Raw genomic sequence first — 26,906 nt, 5'->3', positions numbered from 1 at the left:
GAAATTTTTTTTTTTTTTTTTGGCTGCATTGGGTCTGTGTTGCTACTCGCAGGCTTTCTCTAGTTGCGGCAACCGGGGGCTACTTTTCGTTGCAGTGCGCGGGCTTCTCATTCTTCTCATTGCAGTGGCTTCTCTTGTTACGGAGCATGGTCTCTAGGCACATGGGCTTTAGAGCACAGGCTCAGTAGTTGTGGTGCAGGGGCTTAGTTGCTCCGCGGCATGTGGGATCTTCCCGGACCAGGGCTCGAACCCATGTCCCCTGCATTAGCAGGCAGATTCTTAACCACTGCGCCACCGGGGAAGTTCCCGAAAATTTTTGTCTAAATACATATTCCATATGTGATACCTTCTGGAAGTATATACACTAAATTGGCAGCAGTGACTTCCTCTGGAATGTAGAATTCTGGATAATTTTTTATTTTCTCTTTCAGTTAAACATATTTCCTGATTTTTTCACAAATGATATGTAGTTATGTAATAAAAATTATTTTTGTGAAAAAAATTAAGTACAAAAATAAATGTTTATGTATGGATAGGGAGGAAAAAAGTCAGAAGGAAATATACTAAAATGTTATCAGGGGTTAATTCAGGGAGATAGAATAACATGTGTCATATTTTCTAAATTTCTTATATTGAATATAAAGTTCCTTTCCCAAACTAAGCATAAAGAGATGTATAGTGTTTGAGGCACATTGTGTTTGGTTTCTCGTGGCCATGGTCCCCAACAGGACTGTGTGGCTGTCTAACAAGCAGGGTCTTGAGAGTTTGTTACCAGGTGCAGGCAAGCAGCTAAGACAAAGGCATTTTTATATGGTGCATGTTTCTTTCTCACTCTTGTTTCTTGAGTTTAGCTGATAGCTGAGGTTATTCTATTTTCTTGGCCAACCAGGATTTTCTCGTCTGCCAGTAACTTTCATTACATTTGGTGTGACTTTATTTTAGTGTTATTTCATAGTTTGCGACAGAAGAGGGAGAAACCTTGATAGCTGCTCGTGTTGCTCAGTGCACCACTGGATTTTATTAAAATGCTTCAATTTCAAAACACAAGTGTGGTTTCTGTTCTGTGTATGGAGCAGAGCAGTGTGTGGTCCATTTTCCTCTGGAGTGCTTTTTCTGCTACAACAGCTTTATTTTATTTCCTAGCAATTACCAGTGATAACATCCAATACCATTGTGAGGTGCCGATCTTGTCGAACATATATCAACCCTTTTGTATCCTTCATTGATCAACGTAGATGGAAATGCAATTTGTGCTATAGAGTTAATGATGGTGAGTTTCAGATTCTTAAAATAAGTGTGTTTTATATTATTTTAAACATTTTGACATTTTTGCCGTTATCTGGTCTCTCTCTCCTCATTGCTTTAAAAACTTCCATGCCACTTTTAATGGAGAGAATACAGGCTAGGGACACTTCGTTTTGGCTGGCCAAGGGAATAATTGATAATGAGGAGAGTGACAGGGAGGGGAAAGTAAAAAGAATTCGTAAAACCAGCAGTGAAGGTCATGCAGATGAGATCATGCAGACTAATTATGCTTGACCCTGACAAGTTAAGGTTGTCTTCTGTTTGTACATTTGGTTCATTCAACTCAGTGTGGATCTCTGCCAGTATGTGTGAACACATGTGTGCATGTGTATCTATTGTCCCCTTTAGTCATTCTTAGGTCCTCTTAGTATAATTGCTTTCGAATCTGTGTTTCTGTCTGATTTCTTTTCCATGTCATGTGATATAAGAAATAGGACACAAGCCTAAGAAGCAAAATTACTTGTATCCTGGTTTTCTCATCTGATTTCAGTAAATAAGTTTTTTTATCCTTCTGATTTATTTTTTTAAAGAGGGCTTAAGGCATTAGTTTTTATCATTAGATCTTCACAGAACTGTTGTAAACCTCATAAATATTGATGATAGAGGAGTTTATTTCTAGGCGTGTATGTGTTACTAAATTTGTACTGGATTCCTAATCTTATCTAGTTCCTGAAGAATTTATGTATAATCCCCTTACCCGATCTTATGGAGAGCCTCATAAACGGCCAGAAGTTCAGAATTCAACAGTGGAGTTCATTGCTTCTTCAGATTATATGGTAACTATTCAGTGTTAAAATTAGTCGTGGGATGCAATGGTATTGGTCATTTGTAATTTGCTGTTAAGTGAATTCTTGTCTAAATTTTGAAATTGTCGATAGTATGAATTTTTTGAAATAGTGCTGAAAGTTTATACTTAATAAATTGAGAACTCTTTGTAAAGATTACTTGATCTCCTAGAAGAATGCAGTTATATCACTAAGAAATATTGGTAGTGTTTCATGATGAGCGTTAGCATCTACGGTTTGTTGTCATTTTGATTTGATTACTTGCATGGAATGAATATAAATATTCTTTTTACCATTTTCCTTAAACAGAAAAACTCGTGTTTTTGCCAAAAACTGCCGTTTTCAGGCCCTTAAAGATATCACCATCTTACTGGTTCACCCAGTACAAATATCAAGATAAATGGATATTAACTTGAATCTGACTTTTCTCTTTCCACTTCATCATAAAATTCTACCTGTTTTTTAATTATATTGATTCTTCAGATCTCATTCTTCTTTTCCGCTTAAAAAAACAAATTCTTGGCCTAAGTTCTGCTCACTTCTTTATTATTTCTACTCATTTAAAATATCTGTGTAATAACTTGCATTTCTTCTGTGTCCTCACTTCTAATCTTTGTTGTCTGCATAAATGTAAAATGTTGCTAGTGGGAAAAGGTGAATAGGGACAACTAATGTGTATGAAGTTCCTGGTGCTTGGCCCATTTCCTTCTTTATTTTTGTGATTTTTTTTATGATCCTTTGTGTCCAATTTTACATCTGCCCACTGAACTACTATTTTCTCATCTGTTTCCATATTAACTATATTTTCCATTTTAACTCATGGTCACTTTTACTCTCAACTTCTTCTTCACAACTTGTTATATTCCCAACTCTGTTCTGGCTCCTTAGGAATCAGTCTAATTGAAGTGGTGAAGTAAGAAGTAATCTTAATTTTTAGCATATGACCTATATGATTCTTGATTGGCATATCTTCTTTTTTTTTTTTTCCGATTACACTCAGTAAATATCCAGTAGTAGTTGTGATATAAAAAGAATAAATTATACCTACTAAATACGTTACATTATTTCTATTCCTTTCAGCTTCGTCCACCTCAACCAGCAGTTTACTTATTTGTTTTAGATGTGTCTCATAATGCAGTGGAAGCTGGATATTTGACAATTTTGTGCCAGTCACTGTTAGAAAATCTAGACAAGTAAGAATTTTTTTTACTCGTGTGTGTGTGTGTGTGTGTGTGTGTGTGTGCGCGTGCATGTATGAAGTGTTTATTAGCAATTTATGGGGTTGGTTTTTATAAAGTTTGATTTCATTTGTTTATCACTAAAAGAGTACGTCCTGTCTACTTTAGAATAAAGATCCTGCTACTTAGATTATTATGATTTATGACTTGATATCTGATTCTTAAAACCATAAAAGTTTTAATACTTGGTAAGGAATTTAGATCTCATCTGACTATCCCTCTGACTTAGCAGATCTGAACACTGGGACTCAGAAAATTCAACTTAGCCAGGGTATCAAGAGAGAAATGAGAGAAATCTAGCTGTAATTTATGCCTGAGCAAGGAGTTTTTCATAAGATAGGTTCAAATGTGCTAATGAGAGAATGAGCCAAATAAAGGGAAGGAGGCAATTGATTTTGTGCTGAATATTCCAGGAAACCAGAAACTGAAGTGGCACGTTAGTAAGGAGCTTTATTGTGGAAGTGGAAACAGAGTATAGGATCGGGTGCTTATACTTGGCTTTAATTCCTACCTGTGTGTCTACCAGTATTAGTCATGAAGGAGACCCGTAAATAACTTAAAAAATGAACCTTCCAAATCTCTGGAAAACACAGTTGTTTATACATTTCTTTTTCTACTCCAACACTCATAAGAAATATGACTTAAGATTGTTAGTAAGAGTAGTTTCTTATTGCAGTGATTCTTGAAACGTGTAGAGGTGTAGGGGTGGTTATATAAGAATATTTTGTCAGAAGTACTAGGTTATTCCAAAAGGTTCTTCTCCCCCGTCTTCCATTTGAGTTTGAGAGTCCTTGCTCTACTGAGTGCTCGCTGTAGCCACCATAATTGCATATCACTGATCTTGGCCTGTGAATAAACTGATAACATTGAGACATTCAAGATTAAAAACATCCATAGACATTAAATGATTTGCTTTTAGATTCTGTTAGTAACTTGGAGTTTTCATATTTTTATCCTTGATTGAAGCATTTGCCCTTTTTTAAGTCTCAAGTGCTTAATTCGGACATAACTTCAGCATTGTGTGGCAGTGGAAGACCCTCTGCAAAGAAATAGTTTTTAAGACTGAAGAGTTAGCTTGCTGGAGAAGTATATGAGAATTATAGCCCTAGAAATAGGAGCCAGTCCAACAAAGATGAGTGACTGCGAATTCAATGGACTATGCAAAGCCAAAAAGATAAAACTGGGAATGAAAAATAGTTTTTAAAATTATCATTTCTTTCTTTAGGCTTCCTGGAGATTCACGAACAAGAATAGGATTCATGACCTTTGATAGCACTATTCATTTCTACAATTTACAAGAAGGATTATCACAGCCTCAGATGTTGATTGTGTCTGATATAGATGGTAAGCAGTGAATAAAATAAAACTCTGTTTATTAATAAAACAGAATTTTGGAATTAAACCTACTTTATTTTACAGTACATCTTGTAGTAATGCTGTACGGATAATTTGGCCTACTTTGGTATTTGTTTTAAAATAACTGTTTTCCTGGAAAATACCTGATTCTAAGTTTTTTACACCCATGTGTGTGTACTTATACATGTGAGCACACACACATATGATACGTACAATGTATATATATATTTAATAAAGCAATATTATGGTACCCGTTACATGTATGGCCTTAGAAAAACTAAGATTTTTTAATTCAAAATTCTTTTGGCTTGATTTATCATTTGGTTAAAATATATGTTTTCCCTATAGATGTTTTTCTACCTACACCGGATAGCTTACTTGTGAATCTGTATGAAAGTAAAGAGGTGAGATTGATTTTTTTTCTTAAAGTATTAAAGTATTTCTCTTACTTCAACTGATTACTAAAATGCTGAACATGTGTTTACTTGGTGTATATTAACGTTGCAGTAGACAATGTAGGTAGATATCTGTTGACTACTCACTTTACAGTCCTCCAAAATGTAGTGGCACGTACTATACTCTGGAATGTTTTAAAGAATATTGCTTTGCCTTTTCAGTAATTCAATTTTTAATCTTTGTTTTCCCAGCTTATAAAAGACTTATTGAATGCATTACCAAATATGTTCACCAATACAAGAGAAACACACAGTGCCCTGGGTCCTGCGCTCCAGGCTGCCTTTAAATTAATGTCTCCAACAGGTGGCCGTGTGTCTGTATTTCAGACACAGTTACCTTCCTTGGGGGCAGGACTTCTGCAGTCCAGAGAAGATCCTAATCAGAGATCAAGCACAAAGGTATTTTATATTAGTTTCTCTGTCATATTTAAGATCGTGTCTTCTACCTCTATAGACTGTGTAATTATTTGTTTGTTATTCTATTTTTCTACTTCATTGATAGTAAAAAAAAAAAAAGAAAACTGGTAAGAGAGTTTAATTCAATTATTGTTTTGTTTTTGTGTTGCAGTGTGTTCTTTTTATTACTTTGTTTACAAGTCATAGAAATTTAGAAACTATCTACTCTAACCCTTTTACAAATGAGGAAACAGATTAAATGGTCTTGCCAAAAGTTATTAAGTATTTAATGGTAAAGATGTGACTTGATTTTCTGACTCCACTGCTCTTTTCTATTTCACAAGTGATAATACTTACTAAATCTGAGATATTATAATTTAACATGCACATACTAATAAACTTTTTTATTATAAAGGTAATATAAATCATTGTATAAAACTTGGAAAGTGGAAACAAATATAAATCAATTATCTCACTGTCAAGATAATAGCATTCAGTTATACAAATACAAATAAGCATAACTGGGTATCATACATTATTCTATATTTTTTAAATGACTTTTTTCATTGAAGAGTACATAGTGAGCATTTTCTGAGGTCCCTAAAAATTCTCCTTAAAAAAATGTTTTTTAGTAAATTTGAAAAACTCGATTTAATTAATTGCCTGCTAGCTGTTGAATAGTTGTTGCCAGTGTTTTCACTATTAAAAAAAAAAGAATATGAGGCTGAATATTACTAGGGTTTTACATGAAGATTTGGTCAGGGTATTTTAATCCCTATTTCAAATAATAAATGAACTGGGACAATCATTTTTGTTCTGTACATAAGTTTTTTCTGACCTCAACTTATACATGTATGAAAATGCCATTACAACTAGTTATGAGTATGAATTAAACACGTTTAATAGTGTTATAAATCTTTAGCCACGTATTCGTTTTTTCCGTAAGATAAATTCCTAGAAGTGAAATTATTGGATCAATGAGTATAAACTGTATATAAATTATTATGGTATTCTACTTACTGGTGGTTTTATCAACCTGTACTCTTAAGGACTCATCTTCTAGCCACCATTAAGTATTGTTGCTTTTTTATTCTTTACCAATTTGCTAAAGAAGAATAGCACTATATTGTAATCCATTACAAAATACTGAGGTGTTTTGAACAGAGGAAAGTGTTTACTGATTCTTTGATACAGTTTTAGGGTTTTTTTTCTCATTTAACTTCCAGAAATGTTCTCTATCTTCCTGGGACTCAAAAGCTTAAGTATCTCTTCCGTTTTAAACTCTGATATAATAGTCATACACTATAGTTAAGAAGATTGAAACATTTTGTTGTGCAATGTAGCATGGTAATTAAGAACTTGGAGACCGGCTCTTGCATTCTTAACTCTTCTCCGGTGCCACCTCCTCAGCTCAAGTGTCCTCATACCAACAAGAAAAACTTTCCTTAATCTGTTATTCTCTCATGTTGTTATGTAACAGTGTACGTACAGTAATGGGTAACAGCACTCACTCTGGAGCCAGACTTCTTGGGTTTATTATATTCCAGCATCTACCACTGAATGACAATGTAATTGGTCGAGTTACATAATCATTTTTTTGGCCTCAGTTCTCTCATCTGTAAAATGTTGATAACTCTATGAGATATATGTTATTATGAGGGTTAAATAATTTATATAAAACATCTGTGCTGGCACATAAGTGCTCTATAAATGTTAGCGATTGTTATTATTCTCATAGGAAATTTGTGCCAGCTACCTAGACATTTTAAAAAACTCCTTAGTTTGATAGGGGGACAGAGGATATCCTCTTCCTTATTTTAACAGACAGAAATATATGCATAATTCAAGGTTTCTAGCTCTTACTTTATGACCTGTTGACTTAGGTTGTACAGCATCTTGGCCCTGCAACTGATTTTTATAAGAAACTTGCTTTAGATTGCTCCGGGCAGCAGACTGCAGTGGATCTGTTCCTTTTAAGTTCACAGTACTCTGATCTCGCTTCTCTAGGTAAGGAGATATCATTGTGTTTATCTGTTTACATAAACATTTTTAGCATATAATTAAATCTAAACTCTTTACTAAGAGTTCTCAATAGTTTGGGGAGAAAGATGTGAATTAGATAATGTCTATGAAAATTACCCGTAAACTTTAAAGCACTATACACATATAAAATGCTATTATGGATTGTTGTTGTTTTTTTCAAATACAATTCCTTTACCATTCTGCTCAACAGTAAATTTATTATATATTTTACAAATGTTTGTGTTTCTCAGATATATATATTATCCCCATTTTGACCACTTTAGTTTTTTTTCACTACGAGTTAGATTTCTTCATAATACAGAATGTGCACTGCTATTGGACAAGTAGAATATTATTGTTTCTGTAGCTAATACTTTTTATATTTCTCTCTAAAGCTTGCATGTCCAAGTATTCTGCAGGGTGCATCTATTATTACCCATCTTTCCACTATACTCACAATCCTTCACAAGCAGAAAAGTTACAAAAAGATCTAAAACGATATCTCACAAGAAAAATTGGATTTGAAGCTGTTATGAGAATAAGGTGTACTAAAGGTATGAAATTATATAAATTACACTTTATATTATATACTTTTGTCAAAATTAATAAGCATTCATATATTGATGACCTTTGACTACCTATAATAATCATAAAGGATTTTCTGCTTGATCCAGTTAGCTGTACCCTGTTTTAAATATAGTTATTAAATAATTGCCCAATATTTTAAGCAATTTGTATAAGTGGGCAAAGGTAATGTTTTGCTTTATTAGAAAGAACCCAAGAGAAAGTCCACATTGGAGGTGATTTCAGACGAATTTGAGGAATATTGAGGATCTTAAGTGAAAATTGTCAGATCAATGATCTTTGCCTTCCTAATCGTTCAAATGGTTTTCAATTTACATTATCTCTTTTATGTGAATGTTTGCTGGAGGGATTCTCATCCCTTATTTTAATTCTTAAGTAAGTTGTATAGTAACCTTCATTTGTTTAATTTTGTACGTTAGGTCTTTGTCTGACTTCAAATTACCTATAGGAAAATATTGTAAGATCGTCAATACAAGTTAAATGTGTAGCCTCCTTTTATATAACCTGCATTGGTGTTTTTGAATTGATATTTTAGAACCTCCACCGACAATACAGTACTACTCCCCAGTTATCCTTTTGATTCAAAATCAGAGATATTTTTTATTTTAAAAAGTAGCTTTAGCCTGAGGTAAAGATACTAGTGTTACCTCATCTTTTATAACAAGTTTTCTCTTCCGTAGGTCTTTCCATGCACACTTTTCATGGAAACTTCTTTGTCCGTTCCACTGATTTGTTATCCCTCGCCAACATCAATCCTGATGCTGGATTTGCAGTACAGCTGTCAATTGAAGAAAGTTTGACGGATACTTCCTTAGTGTGCCTTCAGACAGCCCTCTTATATACATCAAGCAAGGGTAATGTTAACAGAAATGAAATGTAACCTGCAACAGTAATTCTCCCCTCCTTTCACATGCTAGGAGAATAGGGAGAAAGAATGAACACCAGTGGGAAGTAATGGAATTTGTATTAGTTAATCAAATATATGTTCCATTCTTTTTTTTATATTCATTTTTGAATCTTTAAAGAATATCTTTTTTGACTTGTGGAAGATTTGTATTCCCAGGATCATACTACTATAATAACTGATACTAAATCTATCTCTGTCATCCTGAGCATTATTTCTTTTCCCATAACATAAGAAATTCTGCATGGCACTTCAGGCCTACATTTGTTATTTCATAGTCTAAGTTTTCTGATATTTTATTATGTTGCGTATAATTTAGACTGAGTGATATTAAGATAAAACCAGAACCTAATGTTCGACTATATACAAAATACAATATATGTTCATAGTCTATGTTCAGATTTGGAGAATGTTTAATTTTCTTTAAAACATGTTTATTGTAAAACTTTGTTTTTGCGTTTCAAAATCCTGTTGGTGATTTAATACAATCAAAACAATAGCTTGAATAATATTTTGACCTGTCTGCTTTCTTTCTTTCTTGGTCTAATGTATTTTGCAATGACATGGATCCATCCTTTCATTAGGTGAGCGGAGAATTAGAGTGCACACACTTTGCTTGCCAGTGGTCAGTTCGCTAGCAGATGTATATGCAGGAGCTGATGTACAAGCTTCCATCTGCCTCCTGGCAAACATGGGTGAGTAAAAAAGTGAAGCAACAGGTGAAATATATTTTCCTGTCCTAAAAACTGAAGCCTGGGCATTTTTTTACCCTAGAAATCCCTTATTTAAAAAGTATATGTTTTACATTTTCATTTGCAACAGTGTGAATTGGACTGTTCTTATATTTCTTATTAATTCTTTAGTTTAAAAATTGTGTGTGGGATTCATAATCACTAATAACTGGTACCAACTCAAATGTTTTTCAAATGGTGAATGCGAGAACAAATTATGGTACATCCGTATAATGGGGTACAACTCGGCAATAAGAAGGAATGAACTGTTGATATGTGAATGGGCGTGACTCTCAAAGGCATTATGCTAAGTGGAAGAAGCTAGACTCAAAAGACTACATACATATGATTCCATTTATATGACATTCTGGAAAAGTGAGAATTATAGGCATGAAGAATAGATAGTGATTATCAGGGTTGGTGGCAGGGGGAGGATTTCACTACAAAGGGGCAGCCGCAGGGGATGCTTTTAGAATGATGGATCTTGATTGTGGCAGTGATTACATGGCTATGCATTTGACATAGATATATGACACTCTGAAAAGTAAATTTTACTATATGTAAGTTTAGAAAACTCCTTTGGAGAACTAGTATAACACAGTGTTTTGTTTTTAATGAATTTACCTTTTAGATGAATGTAGATGTAAAATGAACCTTGTTATTTTCCATGTAGTCCTGGAGAAAGATAACCATTATTACTCATTTTGGGAAAAAGTTTAATAACATTTACTAAGGATCCCAATATTTTAATTATCATTTTTTATCTTATATTTCAAATTAATTATACTATAACTATTTTTCAATAATTGTTTTATTTTTAATATTTGGGCATTTGTATCTCTGTTTTACTAAAATATGTACCTGGAGGAAAATAAGTTCCACACTGATATCTGGCTCTTCATTGTCTGTATTTAGGGAACCTGTGTTTAGTTTGCCCTCTTTTTTTGTTGACCAAGGAATGCTTTGACAGAGAAGATATTAGAGGATCATAAGGGATAATTCAGATTGCAGAACTTGCATTGTTTATGCAGAAAAGTATGATGCTTTATACACGTGACTTCTGTTCGAGTAATGAAAAGATACCCAGAGCTTTCTCAGAAGTAGATGGATGGTACATCTTCTCTAATATCAATAGCAATTAAGTGTTTTTAGACTTAAAAAGGTTAAAACAAAAAGGTCCAAAACAATCTAGATTTGTTCTGATTGTCAGATTTATTCAGATTTAGTTCCAAAATTGTCTAATGAGCAGACTTTTTTTTTTTTTTTTTAATGGCTGCACTGCACGACATACATGATCTTAGCTCCCCAGCAGAGGTTGAATCCGCACCCCCTGCAGTGGAAGTCTTAACCACTGGACTGCTAGGGAAGTGCCCAGATGATTTTAAATTGAGGGAGCAAGTGAAATGTATTTTTCTAACCTAAAAATGGAATTTTTGTTGGTTTCTTAAATATTACATGTAAATTTTATCTCTTATACTATTCATTGGCATCTAATGATTAAATACTTTTTCATTTTGGTTGCTTTATAGCTGTGGATCGATCAATTTCATCAAGTCTGTCAGATGCAAGAGATGCCTTAGTGAACGCCGTGGTGGATTCATTGTCTGCATACGGCTCAACCGTCTCAAATTTACAGCACTCCGGGTTGATAGCACCCAGCTCCCTCAAGTTGTTTCCTCTCTATGTTTTGGCCCTTCTCAAACAGGTAGTTCTCTATGTACTGTTAGATTTAATAAAGTCTTTTGAAATTCTTGATACATAGGTGAAAAATGAAGCCTAGGTTTTCTGAGGGGTTTTAAATATTTGATTAGACAATTACGCAGCTTAGCATTGGAAGAGTTTTGAACAGGAAAAGATGAGTGGAAAATGAAGGTATACAAATACGTGATGAGTCTCGTACAACCATATGCTCTCACTCTAACATGTGGGAGCAGCTTGAATAATGGTGTGCGTATAGCGCACTCTTAGTGTGTGCTCCTGGAAAGAGACTTTAAGGAAAAAATCTACTGTTCATTGAACATCTTCCCAAGTCTTAGGCACCGTAATAGGTGTTATATATACATCACCTTATTTAATCCTTACAGCAGCCTAGAGAGGTGAGTAGTATTTTCCCTGTTTTTCTTATGATGACAGTATAGCTTTGAGAAGCTAAGTAACTTGCTCACATACCTACCTATTGAATGTCAGAGCTGAAAATTGAATCCAGGCCTGTCTGGTTTGAAGGCTGTGCTTTTTCCATGACTGATGGTATATATTTGTTTTAATATTTGTCCACTATATTTATGTTTTACTGAAAAATGTGTATCATTTTTCCATGTAGAAAGCATTTAGAACTGGTACAAGCACACGCCTGGATGATCGTGTATATGCCATGTGTCAGATAAAGTGTCAGCCACTTGTTCATCTAATGAAAATGATTCATCCCAACCTGTACAGGGTAGACAGACTGACAGATGAGGTATGATTTTTTTTTCACTGTGTTTGAAATTTTTTAATTTAAATTTATTTGGGTGTCTTGATTCTACAGCTAAGGTAGTAATGTATTATTAACAATTTCTTCCATCTGTTTTTCCCCTGTGGTAATAATACATTAAATAAGGACACTAACTATGGATTTGATTGGACAATAGGACTATTAGATACTGTCATAGTTACAGAGTTTTCAAAAATAGTTTCATATGGGAAGTAATTCACCTTGTGGGTTTGCTTACATTTACTGCAAAGGTATGCTATAGAGTGGGCAGTTCCATCTATATTTTGAAGATATTGACTGTTTCTGATGTGATCAGAGTGAAACTTTGATTATATTATTGGAAACCAAATCTGGTATCCAACAGTATTTTTAATATGTAAATATGTAATGTCTTTTTTCTTCCTTGTGTTAAAACTCTGCTATTTGGAATCATCTCTGTATTTTGTTACTAGAGGAATGTAAAAAAGTCCTTTGCAGCAGATTTAGTAGTCATACTTTTAACATAGCCTGATCCCAGAAGGGAAGGAAATGGACAGGTCATTTTACATATTCATGTTTTTATCTTTTAAATTTGAATACATTCAAGCATCTTTTAATTTAAATACATCTGAGCGTCTTGATTCTACAGCCAAGGTGGTAATGTATTATCAATATAGTTGACCCTTGAACAACGAGGGGGTTAGGGGCACCAACCCCTGTGCAATTGAAAATCCGTGTGTAACTTTATAGTCAGTCCTCTGTGTCCTCTGTTCCGTATTCAACCAACTGCAGATCATGTAGTACTGTAGTATTTATTGAAAAGAACTGCATATAGGTGGACCCATGTAGTTCAAACCCATGTTGTTCAAAGGTCAACTGTAATTTTTTGCATCCTACAAAATTCTCAAGTATCATTTTTCAGTATTTCATAAAGAGCTAGGGGCCATTAGCTTCCAGCCTGTGATAATAGTAATGTAAGTACATTCACAATCCATCTTTTTTCTTTTCAGGGTGCAATACACGTCAATGACAGGGTGGTACCTCAGCCACCTCTTCAAAAATTGTCTGCAGAGAAACTGACACGAGACGGTGCTTTCCTTATGGACTGTGGCTCTGTAAGCACCCACTACTGACACAAGCTTAACGCTTCCAGCTGGCAAACGGAGAAACACTTACAGGGTCCAGCTCTGTTATCACAGATCAGGCAATGAAAAGTGGATTAGGAATTCAAAGGCAGTAAATTGGTAACCGGCACAGGAGGTCAATTTATTTAAGAGAAGTAAAGAGATAAATTCCTGTCTTCAAGGATTTTACCATCAAGAATCATAAAATTCAAAGGGACCTCAAGAATTTATCTAGTTCAACTTGATCCATTGTCTGAAATGCCATTAATAATTAGGAGTTCAGGAGAGGTCATTGGATAGGGTGGTGGTGAAGGGTGTCAGAATGGGCAAGATGGCTTCATAAATGATGCCTTGTGAGCAGGAAAGGGGTTCGGATAGCCACAGTATGGGGTGGGGCAGGAACGGGGTAGGGGTGGGAGGCATTAGTTAAAGTACAGAGACAGTAATTGAAATGATGGAACTAGTGGGTAGGAAATAGAGAAAGTCAGTTGTCCTGGTTGAAGCATTACATTCGTGTTGGGAAAAAGTTAAGGAAAGCGATAAAATATATTTTATGAGAAGCCTTGACATTTAAGCAGAGAAGATATGAACCACTCTAGATTCCTGAATGTAGATTCCAAATGTGCCACTTACAGGTTTCCTTTTTTACTTTCATGTTTGTTCCTACTTGATTTGAGTTAGTATACTTTGCCTCTTTTATGCTTGATAATTTTCAGAAAAGTAGCTATACTCGGTTTCTGATTAGGGAGTTTTAATATTTTGTTATTGTTATTTTTAGGTTTTTTACATTTGGATTGGAAAAAGCTGTGACAATAACTTTATAGAGGATGTGCTCGGGTATCCGAATTTTGCATCAATACCACAGAAAATGGTCAGTGGATTTTGTGTACTTGTTTAAAATTTTTTTTGTGAGATAAAATTCCCATGAGTCACAGTTTAACCATTTTAAAGAGTACAGTGCATTAGTTTTTAGTATATACACAATGTTTACAACCATTTCCAGTATCGAATTTCAGAGCATTCACCTCAAAAAGAAACCTATATCCCCCAGTTCTTCCTTTCTTTTTTTTTTTTAATTTTTGAATTTTATTTTATTTATTTTTTTATATAGCAGGTCCTTATTACTCATCAATTTTATACACATCAGTGTACACATGTCAATCCCAATCGCCCAATTCATCCCACCACCACCACCACCCCCCCGCTGCTTTCCCACCTTGGTGTCCATACGTTTGTTCTCTACATCTGTGTCTCAACTTCTGCCCTGCAAACTGGTTCATCTGCACCATTTTTCTAGGTTCCACATATGTGCGTTAATATATGATATTTGTTTTTCTCTTTCTGACTTACTTCACTCTGTATGACAGTCTCTAGATCCATCCACATCTCTACAAATTACCCAATTTCGTTCCTTTTTATGGCTGAGTAATATTCCATGGTATATATATGTACCACATCTTCTTTATCCAGTCGTCTGTCGATGGGCATTTAGGTTGCTTCCATGCCCTGGCTATTGTCAATAGTGCTGCAATGAACATTGGGATGCATGTGTCTTTTTGAATTATGGTTTTCTCTGGGTATATGCCCAGTAGCGGGATTGCTGGATCATATGGTAATTCTCTTTTTAGTTTTTTAGGGAACCTCCATACTGTTCTCCATAGTGGCTGTATCAATTTACATTCCCACCAACAGTGCAAGAGGGTTCCCTTTTTCTCCACACCCTCTCCAGCATTTGTTGTTTGTAGATTTTCTGATGATGCCCATTCTAACTGGTGTGAGGTGATACCTCATTGTAGTTTTGATTTGCATTTCTCTAATAATTAGTGATGTTGAGCAGCTTTTCATGTGCTTCTTGGCCATCTGTATATCTCCTTTGGAGAAAGGTCTTTTTAGGTCCTCTGCCCATTTTTGGATTGGGTTGTTTGTTTTTTTAATATTGAGCTGCATGAGCTGTTTATATATTTTGGAGATTAATCCTTTGTCTGTTGATTTGCAAATATTTTCTCCCATTCTGAGGGTTGTCTTTTCATCTTGTTTATGGTTTCCTTTGCTGTGCAAAAGCTTTGAAGTTTCCTTAGGTCCCATTTGTTTATTTTTGTTTTTATTTCCATTACTCTAGGAGGTGGATGAAAAAAGATCTTGCTGTGATTTATGTCAAAGAGTGTTCTTCCTATGTTTTCCTCTAAGAGTTTTATAGTGTCCGGTCTTACATTTAGGTCTCGAATCCATTTTGAGTTTATTTTTGTGTATGGTGTTAGGGAGTGTTCTAATTTCATTCTTTTACATGTAGCTGTCCAGTTTTCCCAGCACCACTTATTGAAGAGACTGTCTTTTCTCCATTGTATATCCTTGCCTCCTTTGTCATAGATTAGTTGACCAAAGGTGCGTGGGTTTATGTCTGGGCTTTCTATCCTGTTCCATTGATCTATATTTCTGTTTTTGTGCCAGTACCATTATTGTCTTGATTACTGTAGCTTTGTAGTATAGTCTGAAGTCAGGGAGTCTGATTCCTCCAGCTCCGTTTTTTTCCCTCAAGACTGCTTTGGCTCTTCAGGGTCTTTTGTGTCTCCATACAAATTTTAAGATTTTTTGTTCTAGTTCCGTAGAAAATACCATTGGTAATTTGATAGGGATTGCATAGATTCTGTAGATTGCTTTGGGTAGTATAGTCATTTTCACAATATTGATTCTTCCAATCCAAGAACATGGTATATCTCTCCATCTGTTGGTATCATCTTTAATTTCTTTCCTCAGTGTCTTATAGTTTTCTGCATACAGGTCTTTTGTCTCCCTAGGTAGCTTTATTCCTAGGTATTTTATTCTTTTTGTTGCAATGGTAAATGGGAGTGTTTCCTTAATTTCTCTTTCAGATTTTTCATCATTAGTCTATAGGAATGCAAGAGATTTCTGTGCATTAATCTTGTATCCTGCAACTTTACCAAATTCATTGATTAGCTCTAGTCGTTTTCTGGTGGCATCTTTAGGATCCTCTATGTATAGTATCATGTCATCTGCAAACAGTGACAGTTTTACTTCTTCTTTTCCAATTTGTATTCCTTTTATTTCTTTTTCTTCTCTGATTGCCATGGCTAGTACTTCCAAAACTATGCTATGTTGAATAATAGTGGTGAGAGTGGACATCCTTGTCTTGTTCCTGATCTTAGTGGAAATGCTTTCAGTTTTTCACCATTGAGAATGATGTTTGCTGTGGGTTTGTCGTATATGGCCTTTATTATGTTGAGGTAGGTTCCCTCTATGCCCACTTTCTGGAGAGTTTTTATCATAAATGGGTGTTGAATTTTGTGAAAAGATTTTTCTGCATCTATTGAGATGATCATATGGTTTTTGTTCTTCAGTTTGTTAATATGGTTTATCACATTGATTGATTTGCATATATTGAAGAATCCTTGTTATCTCTGGGATAAATCCCACTTGATCATGGTGTATGGTCCTTTTAATGTGTTGTTGGATTCTGTTTGCTAGTATTTTGTTGAGGATTTTTGCATCTATAATCATCAGTGATATTGGTCTGTCATTTTCTTTTTTTGTAGTATCTTTGTCTGCTTTTGGTGTCAGGGTGATGGTGGCTTCAGAGAATGAGTTTGGGAGTGTTCCTTCCTCTGGAATTTTTTGGAAGAGTTTGAGAAGGATGGGTGTTAGCTCTTCTCTAAATGTTTGATAGAATTCACCTGTGAAGCCATCTGGGCCTGGACTTCTGTTTGTTGGAAGATTCTTAATCACAGTTTCAATTTCATTACTTGTGATCAGTCTGTTCATATTTTCTATTTCTTCCTGGTTCCGTCTTTGAAGGTTATACCTTTCTAAGAATTTGTCCATTTCTTCCAGGTTGTCCATTTTATTGGCATAGAGTTGCTTGTAGCCGTCTCTTAGGATGTTTTGTATTTCTGCGGCGTCTGTTGTAACTTCTCCTTTTTCATTTCTAATTTTATTGATTTGAGTGCTCTCCCTCTTTTCCTTGATGAGTCTGGCTAATGGTTTATCAATTTTGTTTATCTCCTCAAAGAACCAGCTTTTAGTTTTATTGATCTTTGCTATTGTTTTCTTTGTTTCTATTTCATTTATTTCTGCTCTGATCTTTATGATTTCTTTCCTTCTGCTAACTTTGGGTTTTGTTTGTTCTTCTTTCTCTAGTTCCTTTAGGTGTAACGTTAGATTGTTTATTTGAGATTTTTCTTGTTTCTTGAGGTAGGCTTGTATAGCTATAAACTTCCCTCTTAGAACTGCTTTTGCTACATCCCATAGGTTTTGGATCGTTGTGTTTTCATTGTCATTTGTCTCCAGGTATTTTTTGATTTCCTCTTTGATTTTTTCAGTGATCTCCTGCTTATTTAGTATCATTGTTTAGCCTCCATGTGTTTGTTTTTTTACGTTTTTTTCCCTGTAATTCATTTCTAGTCTCATAGCGTTGTGGTCAGAAAAGATGCTTGATGTGATTTCAATTTTCTTAAATTTACTGTGGCTTGTTTTGTAACCCAAGATGTGATCTATCCTGGAGAATGTTCCGTGTGCACTTGAGAAGAAAGTGTAATCTGCTGTTTCTGGATGGAATGTCCTATAAATATCAATTCAGTCTATCCGGTCTATTGTGTCATTTAAAGCTTCTGTTTCCTTATTTATTTTCATTTTGGGTGATCTGTCCATTGGTGTAAGTGAGGTGTTAAAGTCCCCAACTATTATTGTGTTACTTTCGATTTCCTCTTTTATAGCTGTTAGCAGTTACCTTATGTATTGAGGTGCTCCTATGTTGGGTGCATATATATTTATAATTGTTATATCTTCTTCTTGGATTGATCCATTGATCATTATGTGGTGTCCTTCCTTGTCTCTTGTAACATTCTTTATTTTAAAGTCTATTTGATCTGATATGAGTATTGCTGCTCCAGCTTTCTTTTGATTTCCATTTGCATGGAATATCTTTTTCCATCCCCTCACTTTCAGTCTGTATGTGTCCCTAGATCTGAAGTGGGTCTCTTGTAGACAGCATATAGATGGGTCTTGTTTTTGTATCCATTCAGCAAGCCTGTGTCTTTTGGTTGGAGCATTTAATCCATTCACGTTTAAGGTAATTATTGATGTGTTTGTTCCTATGACCATTTTCTTAATTGTTTTGGGTTTGTTTTTGTAGGTCCTTTCTTCTCTTGTGTCTCCCACTTAGAGAAGTTCCTTTAGCATTTGTTGTAGAGCTGGTTTGGTGGTGCTGAATTCTCTTAGCTTTTGCTTGTCTGTAAAGCTTTTGATTTCTCCGTCGAATCTGAATGAGATCCTTGCCGGGTAGAGTAATCTTGGTTGTAGTTTCTTCCCTTTCATCACTTTAAGTATATCATGCCACTCCATTCTGGCTTGTAGAGTTTCTGCTGAGAAATCAGCTGTTAACCTTATGGGAGTTCCCTTGTATGTTATTTGTCGTTTTTCCCTTGCTGCTTTCAATAATTTTTCTGTGTCTTTAATTTTTGCCAATTTGATTACTATGTGTCTCGATTTGTTTCTCCTTGGGTTTATCCTGTATGGAACTCTCTGCGCTTCCTGGACTTGGGTGGTTTCGTTTCCCATGTTAGGGACGTTTTCGACTATAATCTCTTCAAATATTTTCTCTGGTCCTTTCTCTCTCTCTTCTCCTTCTGGGACACCTATAATGCGAATGTTGTTGCGTTTAATGTTGTCCCAGAGGTCTCTTAGGCTGTCTTCATTTCTTTTCATTCTTTTTTCTTTAGTCTGTTCCACAGCAGTGAATTCCACCATTCTGTCTTCCAGGTCACTTATCCGTTCTTCTGCCTCAGTTATTCTGCTATTGATTCCTTCTAGTGTAGTTTTCATTTCAGTTATTGTATTGTTCATCTCTGTTTGTTTGTTCTTTAATTCTTCTAGGTCTTTGTCGATCTTTGCCTCCATTCTTTTTCCGAGGTCCTGGATCATCTTCACTATCATTATTCTGAATTCTTTTTCTGGAAGGTTGCCTATCTCCGCTTCATTTAGTTGTTTTTCTGGGGTTTTATCTTGTTCCTTCATCTGGTACATAGCCCTCTGCCTTTTCATCTTGTCTGTCTTTCTGTGAATGTGGTTTTTATTCCACAGGCTGCAGGATTGTAGTTCTTCTTGCTTCTGCTGTCTGCCCTCTGGTGGAAGAGGCTATCTAAGAGGCTTGTGCAAGTTACCTGATGGGAGGGACTGGTGGTGGGTAGAGCTGGCTGTTGCTCTGGTGGGCAGAGCTCAGTAAAACTTCAATCTGCTTGACTGCTGATGGGTGGAGCTGGGTTCCCTCCCTGTTGGTTGTTTTGCCTGAGGCGACCCAACACTGGAGCCTACGTGGGCTCTTTGGTGGGGCTAATGGCAGACTCTGGGAGGGCTCATGCCAAGGAGTACTTCCCAGAACTTCTGCTGCCAGTGTCCTTGTCCCAACTGTGAGCCACAGCCACTGCCTGCCTCTGCAGGAGACCCTCCAACACTAGCAGGTAGGTCTGGTTCAGTCTCCCCTGGGGTCACTGCTCCTTCCCCTGGGTCCCAATGGGCACACTACTTTGTGTGTGCCCTCCAAGAGTGGTGTCTCTGTTTCCCCCAGTCCTGTTGAAGTCCTGCAATCAATTCCCACTAGGCTTCAAAGACTGATTCTCTAGGAATTCCCCTTCCCGTTGCCGGACCCCCAGGTTGGGAAGCCTGACGTGGGTCTCAGAAGCTTCACTCCAGTGGGTGGACTCCTGTGGTATAAGTGTTCTCCAGTCTGTGAGTCACCCACCCAGCAGTTATGGGATTTGATTTTACTGTGATTGCGCCCCTCCTACCGTTTCATTGTGGCTTCTCCTTTGTCTTTGGATGTGGGGTATCTTTTTTGGTGAGTTCCAGTGTCTTCCTGTCGATGATTGTGCAGCAGCTAGTTGTGATTTCTGATGTTCTCGCAAGAGGGAGTGAGAGCACGTCCTTCTACTCTGCCATCTTGGTTCCTAATCCCAGTTCTTCCTTTCTGTTTTCCCTTGGCAACCACTAATTTACTTTCTATCTCTACGGATTTGCCTGTTCTGGACAATTCATATACAGTATATGGAATCACACAATATGCAGCCTTTTGTGTTTGACTTCTTTTACTTCTCACAGTGTTTTCAAGGTTCATCCATGTTGTAGTATGTATCAGTAGTTCATTCTTTTTTATGACTAAATAATAGTCCATTGTATGAATATACCACATTTTGTTTATCCAGTCATCTGTTCATGGGCATTTGGGTTATTTCTACTCTGAGGCTGTTGTGAATAGTGCTGCCATGAACAATTCATGTAGAAGTGTTTGTGTGAACATCTGTTTTCAAGCTTTCTTGGGTATGCAACTAGGAGTGGAATTACCGGGTCATATGGTAAACTCTAAGTTTAACTTTTTGAGCAACTGCCAAACTGTTTTCCAACAACTTTAACTTCTCTAATTGAAATTATTTTGCTGATAACAAACATAATTTTTTCAGTAGGCCTTTACTGTATGTGTGTTAGTACCGAGGAAATATGATTCTGAAAGCAGTTCTCTATACTTAATGGAAAAGGCCTACCTTATTGTAAATATATCCTTTCTCCTAAATGAATATAAAGTCAGTGTGATTCTTACCACATTCGCTGTTTGATTTATGTTTTTAAATTTGACACATTAATCCCAGAGTTCATTTCTAAGACTCAACAAATGAGGATAATAAGGAAAAGTTTGAAAAGAGGGAATACTATCAGCAAAGGGGAAAGCATGTGAAAAACAGGTCCTGCTAAATAAAACAGTAAACTTTATTTTATAGCTGTATTTATGCACTGTGATACTGGCACAATAAACATATCAGTGGAACAGAACAGAATACAGAAATGGATCTAATTCATGAAAAATAGAATGCGGTAAAGATTGCATTTCAAATCACTGAAAAAATGGAATATTAGAAAAATAATATTTATTATATTAAAATGGGTAAGGCCTTTGTAAGTCAGTGGTAGAAAAGGTTAAAGACTCTGAGAGCATAAAAATAAAACATTTCTATCTGGTAAAATAAATAAAGCCAAAAGACAACCAAATCAGAAGATTATTGGTAACTCATATGACTGGAAAGGGGCTTATTTCTCTATGATAAGAAGTTCTCTTACAAATCTTTAAGAAAAGGACACCCGCACTCCCTCAAATAAGAAAAGAAAAATGAGGAATGATTTGAACAGGTAATTCATGGGCAGAAAATATAGTAGTGGCCATATGAAACAATGTTCAACTTCATTTGTAATTAAAAAAACAAAATAACAGCATAGCATTTCTTTCATTTATCAGATTTTTGCCAGCTGGTAAAATTTTTTTAAATTTGATAACAGGCAGTAATGCATAGGGAATAGGTCAACAAGCCTGTCAAATACTGTGGATTGGACTCTACATTTACACAGTCTTTTGGAGGGTCATTTGACAATATCTGTTCAAATTAAAATCACACAGTGTATGAAACAGTAAATTATTTACTCCTAAGAATATATCCTATAGGTATATTCATGGAGGTATTTATATGTACACATATACTTGTAACATTAAATAAGTAATATCTATGCATCTATTAAAAAGAATACAACCTGAAGAGAGAATAATGCACAAAGAATAGACTTTTTAGGTCTCTAAAATAGTCTTGCATATAGTGTTTAAATATATTTACACATTCACACTATTCTTTAAAATTGCTTGCCCTTAAATTTTAAGGACTAAAGAAAACATAAAATTCCCTAAGAATGCCTATTATGAGAATAGGGTATAATGTATAGTTGTTTATAAGTGAAATTGGAACTTAGTGATAGCCCCCTTCACTTGAATACTTCCTTTAGAAGAAACATACAAAGTGTAACACAATATATGTGAAATACTAATCATTGTGTATGTTTTATTGACTTGTCTGGAAAGAAGTATAATATTCAGGTAAAATATCAGTCACATACTTATCATTAAGTATATCTTATGACTTAGAAAAATATAAATAGCTTTATCAACAGTGTAAATCTCATGTGTTTGGTTGCTGCCGTTTGGGTTGGGAATCGAGTGCTGGCAGTTGGTTGGTGATAGTGGCGATCATGATTGAGTCCTAACACTGCCTAAGTCTATGAGAAAGGAAATAATTTCCTAATTACATTTTTTACCAGACACATCTTCCAGAGCTAGACACCCTTTCATCAGAAAGAGCTAGATCCTTTATAACCTGGCTTAGAGACAACAGACCATTAAACCCAATTCTTCATGTGGTAAAGTAAGTACTTCTATAACTTAATTATGAAATTGTCTTATCCTGTCCAATCTACGTGAAATTGTTTGTCTTCAAAAGCAAATTTTAAATAATAATATCAAAATACATTCTAGTGGTAGAATGCTATTACTTGATTAACATCCCCTATTCATTTTCAAGTCCCTATGAATTAGTAATTTTTTTTAATGTATAAGTATTCTTTTTAATAGTATGCATTATAGATAAAAACCCCTTTTTCTTCTTCAGAGATGAGAGTCCTGCCAAAACAGAATTTTTTCAACATTTGATTGAAGACCGGACAGAAGCCGCATTCTCTTACTATGAATTTTTGCTTCACGTTCAGCAGCAGATTTGTAAGTGAAGTGGAATAAAATTGAATAAGAAGAAAAAGGTCTATAACCTAGGTAAAGCGTAATGTGTCAGAGAAGCACGTAGGAAATTTGAAATGTAGGTATTTGTTGTTACAAGAGACAATGTGTAGCATAGCACCTGGTCTGAGGCTTTGGCAAAAGGTAAAGAGGAACAAAGAACTTGACAGATTTTCTTCATCCTAAATTAATGGTAATGATGATGCTGTTTCGCGAAGTATATTTTGAATTGGTTTCCACACATTTCCTGTAGTGCAGCAGTACAGTGCTCTGTTCATTGCAAGCCGGCAAACTTACGTAGTTACGTGGGATGATATGTCATAATGTAATATTAGATAAATTCCCTTTTCTTATAATTAATATAACATTTCTGGACTTGAACTCTGACAAGAGATGCCAAAAGGCAGTGGTACCGTGTTATTTGTTTATATGAATTACTTTTTAACAAGGAATGATTCATATTCATTAAATGAATTCAATATTTTCCCTGTAAAAACAATGGAGTTTCAGTACATGAACTATAGAAAAAATATATATATAATGTACATAAATGTTACATTTGTAAAGAAAATGTAAAAATGTAACTACAGAATATGAATTGCTTAAACTGTGCTGCATTGTTGGATGACAACTCTTTTGGTGGCAGTTAGAGAATGAGGTTGACGAATGCATATTACGAATTGAGTCCACAAAAGAAACACAAAACTCTTTGTAATTCTGTTAAATCTTTTATGTGGATTTATTTATGATCAGCCTACTAATTAAAAATATTTTGCTTGACAATATGGCTTGGTGTTTGTGTGTTTGTGGTGGGGGAGAGTTGGTGGTATTTTTACATATAGGATGTATTGAATTTACTGCTTGGGGAAATGCAGTGATACCGCATTTCACTAGGTAATATATGTGAATATGTTTTCATTAATTTGTGGACATTACCAAGTACTTATTCTGTTTGTATTCTAAAAAAACACTACTTTCAAAACAAATATGATTATTGGCTAATCATAACCTTAATTTGTTTTTCTTGGTTAAATTAGGCATTTTTTCCTGCACATTCATAGCAAGAAAATTTTTATAACATTGTGACTATCCTGTTGAATTGACTTTAAGATTACCATCTTGAACTTTGAGAGTGATTTCATTCTGATGGAAAAAAACCCCTCATTTACTAACAGCTTATTTACTATAAAAACTGTTCATGATCCATTAGCTTGTAAATAAAATTTTATTATAAACACTGTAAAAGTCCCATTGATGAACTTTGGAAGGAAAAAGGCTCTCGATCTGTGTGGTGAGTGATTTCTACCGGTTTGTGTTTGGTGGACCTCTTTTCTTTGGATAAAAATAAAAGTACTCTCTCGCATTCCCTGCTAGAAATGAGAGGTTAAATGACTCACCCCGGATGACGTTACTAATTAGCGGCCGAGGTAATAGTAGAGGTCAGATGCTCTGCACAGCCACCACCTTCTCCCAGCCATCCCCACACCATGCTGCGTCCAGGAGGGGACTCTTGTGGGATGTGAGGAGCGACTGCAGTACTCCAAGGGCAACCAAGTACTGTAATTTTACAATGCAAAGTATCGTGTTTCTACTTTAAGAAAGATGAAATGTTTTGTCTTTGGATAGTTTGTTCCTCATTTAATAGGTATTTATAAGTACTAATACTTGCTAGATACTGTTCTAGGCTCAAAACACATAAAATCCCTGCTTTCACAGAGCTTACTCTCCAGAGTGAGCATGTGGAGGACTGGGGGAAAGACAGTATGTTTATATGTCAGGTGTGGTGAATGCAACGGAGAAAAATAAAGCCAGATAAGGAATCCAGAATGCTGGTTTTAGCACGGGCTCCAGCAGCGGCTGCAGCTGATCTTCAGCATCGAGCCGCTCCGGAAGTTCTGTAGGATGAAACTGAAAGTTCCAGCACCTCCCGCAGCTCCAGCTCCAGCTCCGGCAGCTCCTCTGGCTCTCCGAGCCCTTCTCGGCGCAGGCATGACAAGAGGCGGCGTTCCCGCTCCAAATCCAAACCACCCCAAAGAGATGAAAAGGAAAGGAAAAGGCGGAGCCCTTCCCCTAAACCCACCAAAGTGCATGTTGGAAGGCTCACCAGGAATGTGACCGAGGATCATATGGAGATATTCTCCACCTATGGGAAAATTAAAACGATCGACGTGCCTGGAGAAAGGATGCACCCCCATCTGTCTACAGGCTACGCATATGTGGAGTTTGAGAATCCAGATGAGGCCGAGAAGGCGCTGAAGCACGAGGACGGAGGACACATCGATGGCCAGGAGATCACTGCCACCGCTGTGCTGGCCCCCTGGCCTCGGCCACCCCCCAGGCGATTCAGCCCTCCCAGGAGAGTGCCGCCACCGCCTCCCATGTGGCGCAGGTCACCCCCACAGATGAGGAGAAGGTCGCGTTCCCCTTGGCGCAGGTCCCCCGTGCGCCGGCGATCCCACTCCCCTGGCCGCTGCCGCCACAGGAGCCGCTCCAGCTCCAGCTGCTCTCGATAAGCAGGGCCACCGAAGCTCTGCCCTGTGACTTGTATCCCATCCCACTCACCCGTGTCACTTTTCTAGCCGAAGGAGGATCGGTAGGAAAGAAATCCCTCACTCGGGCAGGCTTCGAAGGTGAAGGCAGTAATTGCTACATTCCCCCTGGCGGCAGAGTTCCGGCTGCAGGAGGGTTGTTGGTTTGGGGTCATGCTTATGAAGATGCCCTCCAGTTTTCTGGCTAGAAAGCTTCCACATTTCTAGTTCCTGAGAGTCAGTTTAGTGGCAAAGCCCATAGGGATGAGCAGGGGGCTCCAGGCAGTGGTACAGCCCCAGCCTGGGAGCATGTTTTCCCATTCCACAGGTGACCTGGGGCCGATCTGGTGGCCTGGTCATGCCCTAACCTGTTGGCCCGCAGGGTCCCACAGGAAAGGTGTGCTTTTACACAACTGCCGTTCCTGTTAGGCTGGCCCTGCTCCCCTGCTCGAGTCCTTTTCTGACCTCTAGGGCTAAATACCCAAAATGGTTCTTTTCACGTGTACTCATGTCGTGCGCACACACACACACACCCCCATGTCTCCCTTTCTCTCTGAAACTGGTAAGTTGAGAGCTCTGTCGGGTCATCACAGAACCCCTCCCCCCGCCCGGTTGTGTTGGTATTCATGGTGGGCGTGCAGGTTACCTTGGCAACGTGTACATTGTTTTTTTGGCTTTTATTGTACAGTCAGTACTATACATTTTCTGTCTTGAGTTTTGTAACTTTGTAGCATTTTAGATAATATTGTGTTTGTACTTTGTCGTGTAGAGAAAAGAACTGTGTTGAATAAACCTAGGATTAGAGTGCAGCCCGAGGGTTGGGTGCACTGCCTCCTTCCTGTCCCTTGGCCCCAAAGGCAGCTTCAGTTGTGAGGTAATTAAACGTGATTGTCTTAAAAAAGAAAAAAAAAGAATGCTGGTTTTGATAGTAACTAGGGAAGGCCCTTCTGAAAAGGTGACAGTTGAGCAGAGCCCTAAAGCCATGTGGCTGTCTGGAAGAAACCGTCCGGGGGAGGGGGAACCTTTGCAGTGAGTGAATGTGGAAGTTAGCTTCTGATCACTCTGATTCTCCCTATAAAAGAAGCAATTGGAGTTACAGCTGCGAAAGCGGAAAGAGCGTGAAAGGTTCCAAGCAATAGTCGCCTAGGAGAGTGAGAGATCCGACTGACCAGTGGCTTGCAGTAGGATTGTCAAGCAGCACCGAGGGCCCCTCTTGCGATGTGAGCCATGAACTTCAAGTGAACCCGGTGAGCATGCCTCTTCCTTCTAGCCACATTCACTGCCTGGTGGAAAGTTGGATTTAAGTTGGAACAGAAGAGCAAGGGAACTGAGCATGTATACAAGGAAGCTACTCTGTCATTTAAGTGAAAGGGGCACATACTGAGTGATGGATAGAAAAAGGTCGTGGGCTTAGT

At 36.7% G+C, this 26,906-nt stretch overlaps 1 protein-coding gene and 1 pseudogene across 6 annotated transcripts in view; both read left to right on the top strand.

Annotated features, from left to right (window-relative positions):
• The window catches only part of SEC24B (SEC24 homolog B, COPII coat complex component), a 91,446-nt gene extending 67,713 nt beyond the window's left edge, over nucleotides 1-23,733 (top strand). For 5 of the 6 annotated variants that reach the window (XM_061191163.1, XM_061191165.1, XM_061191164.1 and 2 more), the window contains 16 exons: nucleotides 1,144-1,270; nucleotides 1,972-2,081; nucleotides 3,171-3,283; nucleotides 4,554-4,672; nucleotides 5,033-5,088; nucleotides 5,332-5,538; nucleotides 7,419-7,542; nucleotides 7,953-8,111; nucleotides 8,823-8,996; nucleotides 9,631-9,741; nucleotides 11,307-11,482; nucleotides 12,098-12,235; nucleotides 13,240-13,344; nucleotides 14,132-14,224; nucleotides 22,495-22,598; nucleotides 22,842-23,733. In XM_061191163.1, the coding sequence (XP_061047146.1) occupies nucleotides 1,144-1,270; nucleotides 1,972-2,081; nucleotides 3,171-3,283; nucleotides 4,554-4,672; nucleotides 5,033-5,088; nucleotides 5,332-5,538; nucleotides 7,419-7,542; nucleotides 7,953-8,111; nucleotides 8,823-8,996; nucleotides 9,631-9,741; nucleotides 11,307-11,482; nucleotides 12,098-12,235; nucleotides 13,240-13,344; nucleotides 14,132-14,224; nucleotides 22,495-22,598; nucleotides 22,842-22,956 (2,031 nt within the window). In that variant the 3' untranslated portion in view covers nucleotides 22,957-23,733. Of the gene's footprint in view, nucleotides 1-1,143; nucleotides 1,271-1,971; nucleotides 2,082-3,170; nucleotides 3,284-4,553; nucleotides 4,673-5,032; nucleotides 5,089-5,331; nucleotides 5,539-7,418; nucleotides 7,543-7,952; nucleotides 8,112-8,822; nucleotides 8,997-9,630; nucleotides 9,742-11,306; nucleotides 11,483-12,097; nucleotides 12,236-13,239; nucleotides 13,347-14,131; nucleotides 14,225-22,494; nucleotides 22,599-22,841 lie in introns of those variants that run through there. The other variant, XR_009701007.1, reaches the window with a different exon arrangement.
• A 632-nt stretch (nucleotides 23,734-24,365) lies between these two features.
• LOC133091762 (serine/arginine repetitive matrix protein 1-like) lies at nucleotides 24,366-25,700 on the top strand (annotated as a pseudogene).
• Nucleotides 25,701-26,906: the final 1,206 nt, after the last annotated feature.

The sequence above is a fragment of the Eubalaena glacialis genome, chromosome 5, assembly GCF_028564815.1.
Source record: "Eubalaena glacialis isolate mEubGla1 chromosome 5, mEubGla1.1.hap2.+ XY, whole genome shotgun sequence".
In the NCBI taxonomy this organism is placed as follows: Eukaryota; Metazoa; Chordata; class Mammalia; order Artiodactyla; family Balaenidae; genus Eubalaena; species Eubalaena glacialis.
The sequence above is the reverse complement of the archived record's forward strand: the minus strand, read 5'-3'. Positions and strand labels throughout refer to the sequence as shown.